This window comes from Arachis hypogaea, chromosome 3 (genome assembly GCF_003086295.3).
Source record: "Arachis hypogaea cultivar Tifrunner chromosome 3, arahy.Tifrunner.gnm2.J5K5, whole genome shotgun sequence".
NCBI classification, from domain to species: Eukaryota; Viridiplantae; Streptophyta; class Magnoliopsida; order Fabales; family Fabaceae; genus Arachis; species Arachis hypogaea.
Window position 1 is genome coordinate 117,325,163 of NC_092038.1, and position 16,765 is coordinate 117,341,927.

General features: G+C 30.3%; 3 protein-coding genes across 52 annotated transcripts; 2 read left to right on the forward strand and 1 right to left on the reverse strand.

Annotated features, from left to right (window-relative positions):
• The first annotated feature begins 842 nt into the window (after nt 1–842).
• LOC112779995 (uncharacterized) lies at nt 843–2,654 on the forward strand. The gene is made up of 4 exons (XM_025824344.1): nt 843–1,146; nt 1,185–1,380; nt 2,190–2,262; nt 2,409–2,654. Exons 1-4 carry the CDS (start codon nt 843–845, stop codon nt 2,652–2,654), a joined length of 819 nt encoding a protein of 272 aa, XP_025680129.1.
• Nucleotides 2,655–3,349: 695 nt separating this feature from the next.
• Nucleotides 3,350–9,282, forward strand: LOC112791020 (uncharacterized). 50 transcript variants are annotated; one of them, XR_011880173.1, is made up of 9 exons: nt 3,352–3,708; nt 4,012–4,047; nt 4,209–4,316; nt 5,145–5,380; nt 5,509–5,905; nt 6,456–6,628; nt 7,068–7,161; nt 8,210–8,272; nt 8,599–9,282. XR_011880173.1 is itself a non-coding variant. In XM_072233350.1 (3 exons), exons 1-3 carry the CDS (start codon nt 3,424–3,426, stop codon nt 4,274–4,276), a joined length of 417 nt encoding a protein of 138 aa, XP_072089451.1. In that variant the 5' UTR covers nt 3,354–3,423; the 3' UTR covers nt 4,277–4,568. The 50 variants fall into 50 exon arrangements, 1 of the variants encoding a protein (XP_072089451.1); XR_011880186.1 differs by having other exon boundaries at nt 3,353–3,708; nt 4,012–4,075; nt 6,462–6,529; XR_011880156.1 differs by having other exon boundaries at nt 3,353–3,708; nt 5,162–5,380; nt 5,504–5,905; nt 6,456–6,529.
• A 2,639-nt stretch (nt 9,283–11,921) lies between these two features.
• Nucleotides 11,922–15,835, reverse strand: LOC112791023 (scopoletin 8-hydroxylase). Its single transcript, XM_025833699.3, has 4 exons — nt 15,702–15,835; nt 14,903–15,295; nt 13,123–13,483; nt 11,922–12,327 (listed from the first exon to the last, which is right to left on the reverse strand). The coding sequence occupies exons 1-4, from the start codon at nt 15,806–15,808 to the stop codon at nt 12,082–12,084; spliced, it is 1,107 nt and encodes a 368-aa protein (XP_025689484.1). The 5' UTR covers nt 15,809–15,835; the 3' UTR covers nt 11,922–12,081.
• Nucleotides 15,836–16,765: the final 930 nt, after the last annotated feature.

Here is a 16,765-nt window from a genome sequence, read left to right on the forward strand (position 1 = left end):
ATTAAACGGGTCTCCACGGGGCAGGGACCTTTACCTCCGCCCCCGCCCCGTTTATTATACGGGGCCCCGTCCCCCGTCCCCGCGGGTAGAAATTGCCCCCCATACCTGTCCCCTGATGGGTAAATTCCCGCGGGTACCCACCCCGCTGGGAATTTTTGCCATGCCTAGGTCATCTTCTCTTTATCAAAAGGTAAATTTTAAATTCTCTATTTTATTTTATATAGCTCTTTATGACTTTATGTATCTTTCAATTTCATTGTTTCTCTTTTTAATATTTTCAATTGCAAATTTTAATTCAAACAATTATAGTTTAGGTATTAATCTATTTTTTATTCTCTTTATGAATTTATATATTTTATTTTATTCTCAATTTAGTGATCCTTATTATTTATTTGTTTCTCTTTCGTTCTATTCTATTATATGTAATTATATTGCATATAAATTTTTAAAAGTGAATTGATCAATTTACTAATTAGAATATATATATATTTTTTTTAGAAATAATAATGGAAAAATATTTCAAAAGAAAGCTATCACTAGAATCTGAACTCACTCCATTAGTATCTTCTAATAAAAAAAAGTTCTTAGAACTCAATGTGAAAAATTTGGTAACTGATCCTGGATAACGACCCAAAATTTCAAATTATGATCCAAATGACAGAGATGAAGTTAGACGAGCTTATTTGCAAAAAGGCCTTTGTCAACAAAGAGAACATGATTTTTCACAAATATATTTTGAAACTTCTCTCCGTAGATTTAATGCTGGTTGGTTTGATGAATTTGGCAATTGGTTGAAATATAGTATTTTAAAAGATGATATCTTTTGTCTATGTTGCTATCTTATGAAACCTGATAGTGCGAGTGGTGATGCTTTTGTAAAAGAGGACTTTTCAAATTGGAAAAAGAATAAGCGATTACAAACACATGTTGGAAATCATGATAGTGCTCATAATCAAGCTCAAAGAAAATGCGAAGCACTCATGAAGCTAAAGCAACATATTAAAGTTGTTTTTCAAAAGCATTCAGACCAAACTAAAAGAGATTACCGAATTCACTTAACAGCAACAATTGAGTGCATTAGGTTCTTATTGCGACAAGGATTGGCCTTTCATGGTGATGATGAATCGCATAATTCAAACAATCAAGGTAATTTTTTGGAGCTTCTTGACTTTCTCATAATACAGAGATTGATCGTGTTTTCAAAAATGCCCGTGGAAACCTTAAGCTAGTAGCACCTAAAATTCAAAAAGATATTGTTAGAGCTGCTGCAAGTGAAACTACTAAAGTTATTATTGATGATCTTGGAGATGATTTATTTGTTGTTTTAGTTGATGAAGCTCGAGACATTTCTGTTAAAGAGCAAATGGCTGTTTGTTTGTGGTATGTGAACAAAGAAGGGATTATAATAGAGTGATTTCTTGGCCTTGTCCATGTTTCTAGAACAAATGTGTTGTCGTTAAAAGTAGCTTTAGAATCTTTATTAGCAAAGCATAATTTAAGCTTAACAAAGAATACATGGACAAGGTTATAATGGAGCTACTAATATGCAGCGAGAATTTAATGGCTTAAAAAGTTTGATAATGAAAGAAAATGATTGTGCTTTTTATGTTCATTGTTTTGCTCACCAACTTCAATTAGCACTTGTGGTTATTGTAAAGAACGGGTCGAAATTGCACTACTTTTTAATTTGCTTGCTAGTTTGTGCAATATTGTTAGAGCTTCTTGTAAACATAAAGACATGCTTCGTGAAAGTCAAATACAAAAGACAATTGTTGCATTATAAAATGGAGATGTTTCTAGTGGGCATGGCTTAAATCAAGAAACAACATTGAAAATGGCAGTGATACTCGATGAGGCTCACATTATGGTACAATACTTCGCTTGATTTCTATTTTTTCTTCCGTGGTAGAAGTTCTTGAAGTCATTGAGGAAGATGGAAATAATCCTGAACAAAAAGCTGAAAGATGTCAATTATTGAATCATATTCAATCTTTTGAATTTGTATTCAATTTATATTTGATGAAAAATATATTAGGAGTTACTAATGAGTTGTCTCAAACTCTACAAAGAAGTAATCAAGACATTATAAATTCTATGACATTGGTTAAAGTGTCCAAGCAACGATTGCAAAGTATAAAAGACGATGGTTAGTCCTCTTTGCTCAATGAAGTTTCACTATTTTGTGATAGTCACAATATTCTTGTTCCAAATATGAATGACATATTTGTAACACAAGGAAGATCAAGGCGCAAAATCCAAAAGGTCTCAAACTTGCATCATTTTTAAGTTGAATTATTTTATATAGACAACTTCAAGAGCTTAACAATCGTTTTACAGAGGTAAATATCGAGCTACTTCTTTATATAGCTTGTTTGAATCCAAGTGACTCGTTTTTTGCGTTTGATAAGGAGAAGTTGCTTCGTTTAGCTGAATTTTATCCACGTGAATTTTCTTCTACTCAACTTTTGGCACTTGATAGTCATCTTGAGAATTTTATATTGGATATGCGTCTTGATGATCAATTCTCAAACATAAATGGAATCAGTGGACTATCTCAAAAGTTAGTTGAGACAAAAAAGTATATTGTTTATCCATTGGTATTTCTTCTGTTGAAATTAGCTTTGATTCTACCTGTAGCAACGATATCAGTTTAGAAAACATTTTCTGCTATGAATATCATAGAGAGTCGACTTCGTAATCGGATGGAAGATGAGTGGTTGAATGATTGTTTGATTACATATATAGAAAGAGAGACATTCAATCAAGTTGATAATGAAACAATTATTCAACATTTTCAAAATATGAAACAAGAAGAAAAGTACCTTCAAGATTTGAAGCGAAAAAAGTTAGCAGCTAATGTAATTTTTGATTTTTTTGGTATTCGAATAATTAATGTGCACTTTTATATTTTTAAATTTAAATTTATATATTTTAATAATAATGTGTATTATTTTTGCCTCCTGAACATAAATTTTTTTAGGTCCGTCATTATTACATACGTGTTATGTCTAATATTACTTATTTATTATAACAGTACAAAAATAATTAATAAATATAAAATAAAATATTTTTGAGCTAATATGGATTAATTTCTATTTCTTCACAAATATTTTTACAGTTTTATTATGACCAATCCGATAATATATTTATGACAAGTGATATGTGGCACACCAATATACTAAGCACTATAAAAAAAAAGTTTAAAATGGCATTTGTATTACGGCGGTTTCATAATATTTAGATATTGCGTCGTTTCTTGTTGTTGCCATAATTGATTCGTATTTTGTGGCGGTTTTCGGTAATTCTGGCGGATTTGAACCGCCATTGTCATTAACTATATTTAAAATGCAAAAATTGACCAAACCCTCATTTCAAAAACGCTAACCTGTATCACCGTGTTCGAGCAAAAAGTTGAAACACTACATGATCTCCTCCTGCGTTCTCCTTCGACGGCGATCTTCTCTGGTGATATCTCTTCCAGCGAAGATCTCCTCCAACAGCGATCTCCTCCGGCGATGTCTGCTCCAGCGACGATCTCCTCCTGCGACGTCTGCTCCAGCGACGATCTCCCTCCTCCGACGCCTCCTCCAGCGACGATCTCCCTCCTCCGACGTCTCCTCCAGCGACGATCTCCTCCGGCTTCCTCCTTGTCGTCCTGTGTCCTCTCTGCCAAATCTTCAGTGTCTCCCTTTTGTTCTGGATCAGCAGGTCAGCTCGCTACTTTTCACATTCTAGGGTTCAAAAGTATGAATTATTTCTCTCCTTTGCTAGATTTTTTACAAATTCGATTGAAACATGAGAGTGTGTGAATACGTGGATATAAATTCCTTGTGATTTTCGTTGTTATTCATTTGGTACTGGTTTTTAAGCTTTTTTGAATTTGTTATTATTGGAGAAAAGTAAAACTGTGTATTTTGATTTTCTTATTTTTTTCAATGTGCTGTGAGGTTTTGGTAGTGTGTTTGTGTTTTAGGTTGTAAATACTAAGTGGAGTATGTGAGAATGGCGCAGGGAAGTGGAAAAGCTTTGGTGTCACTTATAAACCAGGTATTAGATCTGGCAAAGATTGAAGCTGGTAAGCTGGAGCTTGAACCTTCGCTGTTTGTCGTGCATGCTGTTTTGGATGATAAAATATACATTAAAATATACAACAATATTGTTATTACCTGCTTTAACATCCCTTTTTGGTTGTCTTCTCATCCTTGCAGAAGAAATGGACTGGGACAATAATGGACAAGTCACTATCAGGGAGTTCCTCTTCGGTTTCATCAAATGAGTTGGAATTGATGCAGATGAATAGATGCATGATGCATTGTGTAAGAACAGATATACTTCTAAGAGGATTGCTTTAATTTCTATGATGCTGAATGTTTGAGTGTAAAGTTTTTCATTTTCTTAAAAGTGTGTTGGATAGATACAGAATTTGATTGTGGCAATGAATCAAGAAAAAAAAAGAAAAAGGAAAAGGATGTGTATAGATAGATATATGTAGTCTGAGTCCTGCTTCATCACAAAGTAACACTGATACATCAAACTTTCTGTTATATACAACCTTCATAGACAATAAACTTACAGAATAGATAAAACATGGAGAGACAAAGAAGAAAATGTATGTTTTACGAAATTTAGTTTCCATTTTGGTTACTCCATTGTGTTCTGTAACTTCTTACTGTATTCCTAGAGCTTGGATTCTTCTAATGAGTGACAAAGAAATTGCATTTCTTTCTCTCCATTCTTCCCTGCTCTCTTTGTTCAGTTCGACGAGTAAGCTGTCCTTGCCATCAAGGATGCTTACAATTTGCCTCATGCTTGGCCTTAATTGTGGGTCACAGCGGGTGCATGCGATTCCCAGTCTTATCAATCTCAGCAGTTCTTTCTCATTGTACTCTCCATTGAGTCTTTTGTCTGCTAATTCCTTCCAATTGGCATAATACCACCATTTTGAAACAGTTTGATGTCAATTAGATCGCCGAACCACATGGCGCAGCCACTGCCTCCTCCTCTTATGTCTGAATTGGCATAAGCCATACAAGAGCAGTTCTTCAAACACAAATTTCTGCATTCATCTAAATTAATATTCTCATGCAGCTTAGTATGCTGAGTATCTGGCACTTTCAAGCCTGTATATTTAACAAACACATCAGTGCTTGTGATATTGCAGCTTAATGGATCGTCGCGAATGCATCCTTGTGAGGAGTTGTTTGAGTTCCATTCTTCTGGTGACTTTGGACAGAACCCTTTAAAGCATTGGCAAACATGCTTTGATTCTGCTACACTGCAATAAGCATAGGCTCCACAAAGATCATATTTATCACACACATCACCTGGCGTTGATCCAGAAACTATCCAATTCTGAAGATTGTCATCCCATAAATAACTTGTAAGAGATTGACTTGTTTGGCTTATTACACATCTTCCAATGATAGAATCAACCTTGGTGTTATAACTATAGGATATCTCATCCTTGTTTGTGACAAAACTGTCTTAAAAAACATATGTAAAGGACAGATCTGGGAATCCACTGAAGTAAAGACCATTCCAAGGTCCAGAGCGATATACTTTTTGTGTGCCATTCATCATGTAATAGACTGGATAATCCCTTACAAGTCAACTAAACCAAGAGAAAAGTCTCCAGGGGATGGATCATTTGGACTCTTCCAACAAGTTATGCGCCAGTCCAAACCTTTTCGGAGGTCCCTTCCCAACTTCATGGTTGGCAAGAATGTATCTGTAGGATAATCAAAGCTTTGCCACAAATAGGCCTTTGGATTTGATTCCCCTTCATTTCTTAACACAAGATTGCCACTGTCCAAGAGCTTCAATACCGGATTTTTTTAATTTAGAAGGATTCTTGGTCTCGGAGCTCGATTTGGGGTCTATGAAATCATCACTGCCTTTTATAAGGGTAATTCCTATATTTTTTCTGCAAATCAATTGTGTGGTAAATAGCATTTTATGATTCAGCTTTTTAGGAAATACTCACAAAAGAAACTAGTATTGCTTTGTTCGAAATGACTATATGTCCCTCTTCATAAAACTAGTCTTCTGCACAGGTATTTTACCCTCTTACTCTCTTTCTTTTTGTTTATATATTGATATATAGATTTACTTCTAACTCACAAGCCAGGGCATTCATAATTGAGCTATTAAATTTGAAATCTTTACCCGGAGCCAGTAGAAAAAGGTCTTTGTGTTCAAATGTATTGCCGATGCCTGATTGTTTGGTTTTTGATAGTCACTCCGCTATCATTCATTGAACACATAAACATTGCCACTTAGTAGGATAAAGCTTGGTTTTTGAATGTTGATTTTTTGCAAAGTTTTGGTTTCAATTTTGTCCACCATTTCTCTAGTTTGGTCATTATAGAAATTTGTGATCTGAACTTCAAACATTTTGTGCTTGGTATTTTTTTATTTTTGACTCCCAATTTAATCTTCAAACCCTGGATTGTCAGCTTCAGTTGCTGCTGCGGCTTCTCATGCCTTTGATACTACAAGAACTAGATCACAGTGCACTGTGCTACCAAAGGTATGTTTCGCTTCAATTGATGGATCTGCTGTGTGATTTTTCCTGCTCCACCGTGTTGTCCTCTGTGAAGCTTCCCCTTCTCCATCTTCGTTGAATTAGGTTTATATACAAATTCACATTCTCTTCTTTTAATTACTCATATTGTGTTTTGCAAATTGTTACTACTTCTATTTCTGTAATTTTAGGTTTTGATTTTCTTCCTTGTTAGCAGAGATTGGGGTAAGGTCTTCATGTAATTTCTTCGATTTTTTCTTACATACATGTATACAAATTTGCATTCTCTTCGCGGTTTTGATTTGTAAATATGCTCTCGGTTGGTGCTTTACTGATTTGCATAGCACGTGTTTGATGAATTGCTTGAATACTTATTTTTTTGTCTATGCATTTATTCAATCATTGTTGTATGTGGCACGCATATCTCTTTTGCAGACATATCAACAAATTCTTTTATTAGCTTGAAACTTGTTTTTGTGCTTTGTTAAGTTATTTGCTTTAGAGAACAATGAAATTGTTAACAATGAGGTTGTTTTATGTGCAGGTGATGAAGATAAATTGATTTGGAACTATTTAGAAGATGGAAGCTACTTAAATAAGAACCAGTTGAAGATAGACATCATCTTTTCATTCATCTGGTGAGTATTAACATGCGGAACTTAAATAGTGCTTGTGACCTTGAAATAATTAGTTTAAATTTAGTATTAGCATGCAGTTTTCTTATAAGCAGAGGTTGCTGGAGTAGCTGTAAGAGCTTTAACGCCAGAGTAACATGGTCCTGGTGGTTTACCACTTTCAATCACCAAGTAACTCACACAAGGCTTTAGGTTCTTAATCACATCACTGCATGATGAAATTGTAGCCTCAGAACTAGTTACCGAGGTCACTAAAATCATAAGAACACATGTATAGCAGCAACTGAACCGCGGGGATAATGAGATAGTTTTTTTATTTCTGCTATTATTTTTAGTTGTTATTTCTTCAAGAATTATATATGATTTTACGGTTCATATAAGTTTAATTAGTTTGCGATGATGATTTGATGATTAGATTAAAAGTTATATAGATTCATAATAAAATAGAATTGTTTAATTACAGCATAAGTTCTACTACTACTGCTTTCTGCACTGTCAAAATCCCAAAAAGTTGATTTCATATATTGTGACACCAAGTCAAAGCTGTGCTGTTCGTATATATAATCTTATATACATATCATGCTTCTATGCTATGTATTAATGTTCGTATATATAATTCTATATATATATATGTGACGCAATAAATAAATTAAAATTAGCTATGTATTAATTTTCTTTGCTTCTATGTTATATTTTGGCATCTGACTAAGACTGTTAGTATGTCTATGTCATCATGCATTCATGCTCATTATATACAAATAATAATCATCCATCAATATACATAGTATTGTTTATATATGTTATTGGCCAGCATCCGTTTGGAATAGAGTCATTTATTTTATGCGAAATGCCATTATTAGTATCTAAAATAACCTTATGTTGTTCAGTGTTCAGTGATGAAGAAATTTTGGCTCCCATTCTTTTTCTTGTACACAGATTTTCTGACCCAATTTCTCAAAGCAATTTTTTTTTAACTAGTATATTAAATCACAGGCTACTTTTATATTTATATGTATCTATATCTTGATCTATACATTTTGCTACTTTTCAGTGTAAAGAGATCCTGAATTTTGTGGTAACACCAAGCTAAACAAATTATTTTCACTGTAATAAGGTGAGAATATAATATGATTAACACTTAATTAGTTATCTTTAGGGTGGAACTTTTAAAGTTCATTTTCTAGATAATTAAGAGCGTGTAAATATTTGGCATTTTGGCTTAATTTACAACCAGTAATAGATATTTACTTTTTCTGAAAAATCTGGTTATTATTAGTTGTGAATTCTGATGATACTTTAACAGGCTTAATTTGCTTCCTTTCCAATCAGTGTAGCAAATATTGGAGCTTTATTTGTTTTGTTGAGCTGAACCCTTTATTAACTCGAAGATGGGTTATTTCTTGATGAATGGAGGAACTCAAGAAGTGGTTTTCTTTTCAGTGGAGGGGATGAGATTGAAGGAGATGGAAGCCAACTTGACATGGAAGTGCTCGACTTCAACAGGGTCAAGGCTTCGGTGGGCAAAGGAAGGGAAGGAAAAAGCACCAAACACTTTGCAACTGAGAAACAAAGAAGAGAGCAACTGAATGGCAAATACAAAATCCTGAGGAGTGTTATCCCAAGCCTCATATTTCAGTTTTTTAATAAATTTTCTCGACTCTTTCTACCAATCTAATTTTATTTTTTCTCTTTATATTATTTGACTAGTTATATATTGTTTCTAATGACATCTTTTTATTGTTATAATTTCAATTTATTACAACCGGTTTGATAAAAATTTCCTGACAGGCGAGGTTCCTACAAATCTTTGTAAGAGATGAGTTTGGATGATGAAGTTAGAGTGTTGGAGCAAGAAACAAAGATGTTGGAGCGAATTTCCGGAATGAAACTCACACAAGAGACCAAGAAACTAAGGCAGGCTTGTTTTAAAGTTAATTACAAAAGGAGGAAATTTTTGACCTCCAAATTTTATTCATCATCACTTTGCTAAGCTACTTGTCTTGTATATTCATATTCTTAGTAAAAACAGCACTTATTAGATGGTTAAAATACATTAGATATTAACATAGTTTAGGAAACTGAATGATAGATTTGATTGATTTGATTGATTAGTGTTTATTGCAATGCTTGTATTTTGGTAAGTTTAGTAACACAAGGTTTTGTATTAGAGTTATTACTTTTGATTTTCAATAATAAAAAATTATATATTATATTAATATTTTGTTTGAGTTATATAATATTTCATTTATGGATTATAATTTTTTGTTATTGTGAAATTTTAATCACAAAATTATTTATTTAAGGCGATAAAAATGACGGTAAAAATTATTTTTTTAAATGATAAAAAATGTCACTGTCAGAGTAAAACAGCGGTTGAAAAATGTCATTTTAACCAACCAAAACGCTACTGTCAAGGTAAAAATGGCGGTTCTAAAATGCCATTTTAACCAACCAAAATGCCACTTTATCAGGGTAATAATGGCAGTTCAAAACCGCTATTTTAACCCTAGAAATAACGGCGGTTTAAACCGCCGTTTTATCCAACCAAAACGCCACTCTGTCAGGGTAATAATGGCGGTTCAAACCGTCGTTTTAACCTATCTAAAAAATGTCATTTTAACCCTGAAAATAACGGCAATTTGAACCGCCGTTTTAATCTATTCAAAAATCGCTATTTTAACTCAGGGAATTGTGACAGTTTTTAAAAAACCGCCGTAATAACTAGAATGACACCCAAAATTACGTCGCTTTACGAAACCGCCATTATTAATGGCGGTTCAAACCGTCGTAAATACAAAAAAGGCCGTTTTTACCAAAAATTTTTATAGTGTAAGGCACTATGACATGAAACTAAGTTTCATTGGCACAAGCCGTGTGTTATGAATATATTTCACATCTCACATATCACTTTAGACATTAAATATGCATTTTGAAAAATAAGAGTTTAAATAAATAGGAACTTCTACGGTGCTAATAGCAAAAATAAATATGTGATAATGTCTTTGTGTGTCATTCTAAAAATGTAACACGTGACTATTGATCTCACTCATTGTTACGATTTTACGGAATACGGAGTAATTAGTAGGTTATGTTCTAATTCCTTATTTAAAAGATAGTCTCTCATTTTTTATAGATTAATTATGTGATTAATTAAATGAGATATTTGGACCATATTAAAAATTTAGCAAAAAGTTGCACTGGTAACAAAAAAATTAATATAAAAGTCATGTATTGTACCAAAAATATATTACAAAAATTTGCTTTATTATTTGTTAACGTATATAGTAGAATATAATTATAGAAAATTTCGAATCTTATTATTAGCTATATATCTATATGCAAGATAGAATTGGTTGGTAATATTTATTTAATTAATTAAATAATATTAAAGGGTTCTTTTTGGTTTAACAAAGACCGAACTGCATGGTATATAATATATAAATAAATTACACACATGAATATAAATATAATCATAAGTAGGAAAAAAATTGTAGGGTTAGAAAAATGTTATTTATATATTAGAATAATATAATAAACAATTATAATAAAAAAGTTAAATTTATTTTAAAAAAAAAAGGGTTTTTGTTCAAGAATAAAATTAGAATATTATATTTAATTTATTCAGTTTTGAATTTAAATATATGTCTTTTCATTTATGTAGATTATTTAATATTAGCTATTTTTAAATGTGTTTGTTATTCAGTTGTAATTATTTTTCTTATATAATAATAAAAAATAAATATAAAAAATAAATTTTTGAAATAGTTAATATTAATTATTTTATTATAAAATTATTTTTTTAACTCTTGTTTTAAGGAGGATACAAAGTTTATACTTATAATTTAAGATTTATAATTTAAATTTTAGAATTTAAAATTTAGAATAAAATATATTTTTTATCTTTGAAATTTGTCAAAAATTTTAAAAATGCCTCTAAATTTTATTTTGTTTTAATATACATCAAATATATCCCTTACAACAAAATTTTTAAAAATTTTAGAACTAATCCATTAATAATATATAATAAATATGTCTGACTTATTTATGTTAAAAATTTTTCTTGTAAAATTATTGCTGAAATGGTCTTTTGTAAAATTATTGCTGAAATGGTCTTTTAAGTTTTTTGACAAATTAATCATCAGTGATATATTTGATGTAAATCGAAAGATTCTGAAACAAAATAAAATAGTATATTTTTAAAAGGTTTAGCAAATTTTAAGGACAAAAATATACTTTATTCTAAAATTTAAAATTTAATATTTAATATTTAAAATAAAAATTAATTTTGGCTAAAAAATGGATTCCCTAATTTAACTCAATAATAACTTAATTAATGTTAACGAATTATAACTCAAATGACATAATCTTTTCATACTAAGATAAAAATTGTGAATTTAAATTTCACTTCTAAGTTCTAACTTTTTTTTGGAAAAAATAAACTTAGTTAATTGACGTAGTTAGTATTTAATAAATATTATCAATTAATTTTATCTTATATACTCTATATGTATCTAATAAAATTTAAATTTTTCCACAATTATGTTCTAATATATTATATTCTAATATATGCTAGTGTCATTTATCAAATAATAAAGTAAGCTTTTGTAACTTTTTTTAGTACGCTACATAAATTTTATATTCATTTTTTTGTTTAACTAATAGCTCAAATACCTCATTTAATTAAACATATAATTATATTTAATAACTAGCAGCAAAAAATGAGACTTTTTTTTCAAACAAGAAATGGGAACTTAGTTTACTAGTTATTCCGTAACAATCAATGAGATCAATAGCCATATGTTGCATTTTTATAGTGACACACAAAAACATCATCACATGCTTATTTTTGCCAACAGCACCGTAGAAATTCCCTAAATAAATTATAGTTACAAAGTGGATGATCAAATCGAACTCATCAAATTATTAGGTTGATTTTGCAAAATCAAGTGATGACTCCTTTCCATGATGAGTGTTGGTAAAGAAGTTGTTCATATAATCTTGGAACAAAACTCTTCTATAACGAGCCACCCCATCTTTCTTCACAAGCTCTTCCAATGGCCCAATTTTCAATGTAGGTTTTGGAAAATTAAACAGTGCAACTGATACCCTCGATTTAGAGCTTGTCCTTACTGCATGTTCAGCACTCTTATACTTTCCATTGCTTAGTATCTTACACCAAGCACAACATTATTAGAAAAGAGAATAAATAAAATAAAATTATATATATAATTGCTATGTCTAAAGTAAATCCACCGAAGAAGGTTCTAAAAGAAGAAAGAATTAGAATTCTCTAATATTTATTTTTAAGCGAGATTTTAAGAACTAAATTAGTAATAATTAAACCAGTAAATTTAAAGATTTAAAATTTTAGAAGCTCAACAAGATTCAATGAAAATTGAATTAGATATAATAAAATAATATATTGTTAAATATAATTATATATTTTTAGCCATTTTTTCTTACTAAATAAATTGCATTGTCAATCAATTTTTTTTATTGAGCCAGATTGATCAAGTAATATAGTTAACTTTGAATCATAGAACCATGTTTGCAAGAGTAGTAAACATAAATTTCATCACCAAACAAATTAAAGAATACAAAGAACAAAACAGTTTTTTATTAGATAAATCCATCCTACATCATTGATAAAAAGATCGGAGATATATAATAGTGTTCTAGTTTTATTACATGTTATGAATCTTATAAAACTAATTTAGCACTTGTTCTTAAATAAAAAGGAGGAATTTATTAATATAAAATGCTAAGAGATCAAAATAACTTATCCTCTATTTTTATTTTTATCTTTTTCAAAGAGACAGAATTAAAAATTTATTCTTATTTTAAATATGCTTATGTATGTCAACTTGCGATTTAAGCGAGAACACAAGAATAAAAAGGGATGAAGGAGAGTAGTTGTGACTTAATAATATAATTAGTCTAAAATAATAATTATTTCATATGTACCTCAATAGTATCACCAATGTTGATGACGAGAGCACCAGGAATTGGTGGAATTTCAAGCCACTCTTTCTGATTATTATTATTATTATTATTATTATTATTATCTTCATCAAGTTTGACATATAAACCACCAATGTCATCTTGAAGAAGCACTGTGATGGCTCCAACGTCTGAGTGGGGCCCTACACCAAGAGTGAGATCTGGATTTGGGCATGATGGGTAATAATTCATTTTGACTACCTTCATACCACTGTGAATATCAACTATTGACTCTTCTACTTTCACTTCTAAGCTCTCTATCAACACTTCTAATATGTCCCTTACCAACTTGCTTGCGGATTTCAAATAATCAAGTGCAGCTTCCCTGATATTGGATTCAGATGGATATTTTGCTCAAAAATGATTCATTATGTGTGTTGTACGAAATTGAGGACGCTGTAATTTTTATTTCTTAACGAGTAAAGTATACATCGTTTTTGTCCCTAACGTTTGGGGTAAGTCTCAAAATTATCCTTAACGTTTCAATCGTTATTTAAGTTCCTAACGTTTCAAAATTGACTCAATGTTGTCCTGCCGTTAGGGATCCGTTAACAGAATTGACGGGGGGACAAATTGAGACGATTTTGAAACGTTAGGGACTTAAATAGGACAAAAACGTTAGGAATAAAAACTATATATAAAAATAAACTTTAATTTAATTTTATCTTTCAATAATATTAATTTTTTACTGTACATAGGATTCAATTATTTTTTAATTATATCTAAATAAATTACACTTAATCACATTCATTTTAAATAAATTTATTTTTTTATAATTTTAAAAAATTTTGATACATTAGAGACAAAATGTATAATTTATATTTTATTATATATATATATATATTTTTTTTCTTTTCTACAAGATTATATACTAGTCATTCTAAAAATATTTTATAATAACTAAAAATTTTTAAGAGTAAAATTATAAAAAAATTAATTTATTTAAAATAAAAATAATATGATTAAGTGTAATTTACTTAGATGTGATTAAAAAATAATTGAATACTATATATAGTAAAAACTTGATATTATTGAAGGATAAAATTAAAATTTATTTCTATGTTTCATTTTTGTCCCCAACGTTTTCGTCCTATTTAAGTCCCTAACGTTTCAAAATCGTCTCAATTTTGTCCCCCCGTCAATTCTGTTAACAGATCCCTAACGGCAGGACAACATTAAGTCAGTTTTGAAACGTTAGGGACTTAAATATGACGATTGAAATATTAGGGACAACTTTGGGACTTATCCCAAACGTTGGGGACAAAAATGATACTTTACTCATTTTTAATTCGTTAAAATTCTATTTCAATAATTAAAAAAATTATAAAAGTAAAACGGTAGTCCCGTTTAGTAGTTTAATAATTTTTAAAATCCAAACAAATATTTTTTAATAAAAACGTCAATGCCGTTTTTTTTTAATTAATTAAAAAAATGTTTAGACAAAACGTCAATTTATCTTCTGAAAAAAAAATCATAGCAGAATTAAATTTACCTAAAGTCAAATAACCTGATGTAATACATATTTTTATTCAACATTGAAAAAAATTAGCCTTTCTGGTGAATATTTAGATTTTTAATTGCAACTTCAGTCCATGAGAATGGTTCTCATTTTAGTGGGACACATTTAATATGTGTTAGTTGTTTGTGAGACTTTGTAACCAATTATTAATTTAACTTTCAATGTAATCAAATTCAAACATACTGATGGAAAAATGCAAGAAAGTAATTAAAGAGAAGTTCATACTTGCATTGATTAGGCCAATATTGTAGAGCATCTTGATCGGTGGTATACCCCAGACTAATAGAGTCTCTCCATTCTAATGTTGTTTCTTTCTCAGGTGCAAAGCTAGTGGCATACTTCACTTTTGTACTTGGACTCACCCCAGGGCAAAATAGAGATTTCTCCTTAGGTGACAAGTTGAAGAACCTGTGTGATGAATCTTTGAGTGATTCCAACAACTCCAAAGGAACACCATGATTCACCACCTGGAAGAATCCAATTGTCTCGGCTGCTCTAACTATTTCATCCACCACCTTCTTGTGATCTGGACCCTTCAGTTTTGATAGGTCAATTGGTGGAATATTATGTTTTCTTGTTCTTAATTTATTGATTCTTTTTTCTTCGGGTTGGACGTACCTATAAAATATTTACATCAATTAGCTGATATAATTTTAAGGTGTTATCTAATTATCTAAATTAACATTTTTTTTTGCCCAAGGCTATTTTCAACCTCCATGTATTGGGTTTGAACCGCATTCATATTATTTTCTATATTAATTTTGGAATTATTTTTTCTTTTTGTTTAATTTAAAATACGATCTACTGAATTTTTAGTCCCTTTATACGATTTTTGAATCCGCCTTTGTAAGGTTAAGGCAAGACTCAAATTATTTAAAGAAGAAGGCCGTTGTCACATTCTCTTAACTCCCCTGATTATATTAAAAAATTAATCAGAAATATCCAAACCAATGTTTTATTATATTCTTGCATATGGATATAACGGTGAAATTACGTAAAGTATCAATATTGCATAACTTCATACCTTTCTGGCACCTCTGATAAACCCGAGTCTACTAGGCCTTTAACACCATTTCCCTCTTTGACAACAAATTCATAAAGTGAATCTGAAGTGCTAAAAGTTGGAGCCATTATGGGTATTAAGTGAAATTTGTGTTTGATATGCTCTGATGCAAAAAGCATGGTCCCTATTTATATTGCGGGTTAAGTTAGTAGGTCCGTCTAATTATGATTTTTGAAAACATAAAAATGAAAATAATAATTAGGGTGTCCTATTAACTACGTACTATCTAATTCTATCAACCATTAAATATTGACATTTTTGAATAATGTGTGAATAATATAAATTAATAGAGTTAAAAAAATAAATTTAATGAGTAGTATTAAATTATGATATAATATACTTATATTTAATTAATGATTATTCATATTGTTTAAGATAATCATTATTTACTTAACACTTTTTTTAAATATTTAGGTAGACTAATCAGAGAGGTCAGGCTGGCACTTTAATTTGGTACACAAATTTTATAGAAAGAGAATACAATTTTTTTTTTGCAGACTGCTGTTGTGACTTGTGAGGCTCATTTCTTTTTATATTGAAAACGTGTTTGTTATGCTTGGTTATGGACATGAGGGTACAATACAGGTATATGGCACAGTTGTATTTGAAATTTAGAAGAGAAAAATTGGATTGTTCGATTTTTTTTGTTATGAAATTTTGAAGTCACAAATCGAATTGTTTAATTTATGTGGAGGAAAAATTTTGAATTTTGGACATTGTAATCGGATCGTTCAATTTTAGTAGGATTAATTTTTTTTTTGTGAAAAGCAAATTGATCCATCTAATTTTAGAATAATATAAAATATTTTAAGGGACAAATAGAAATCGGGTGGTACAATTTTTTATATTTATAAGTGTATAGATATATCTGTGTGCCACTGAGTTTTTGAATCTCTTCTTCTCCTTCGAACTGTTCTTCTTCTTCTTTAAAGTGTATCTCCATTATTTCAGTTGAGTGTTAAAAAACTGAGAGTGAAATTTATATTTATATAAGTGAAAAATATGAATTATAACAATTTTTAGAT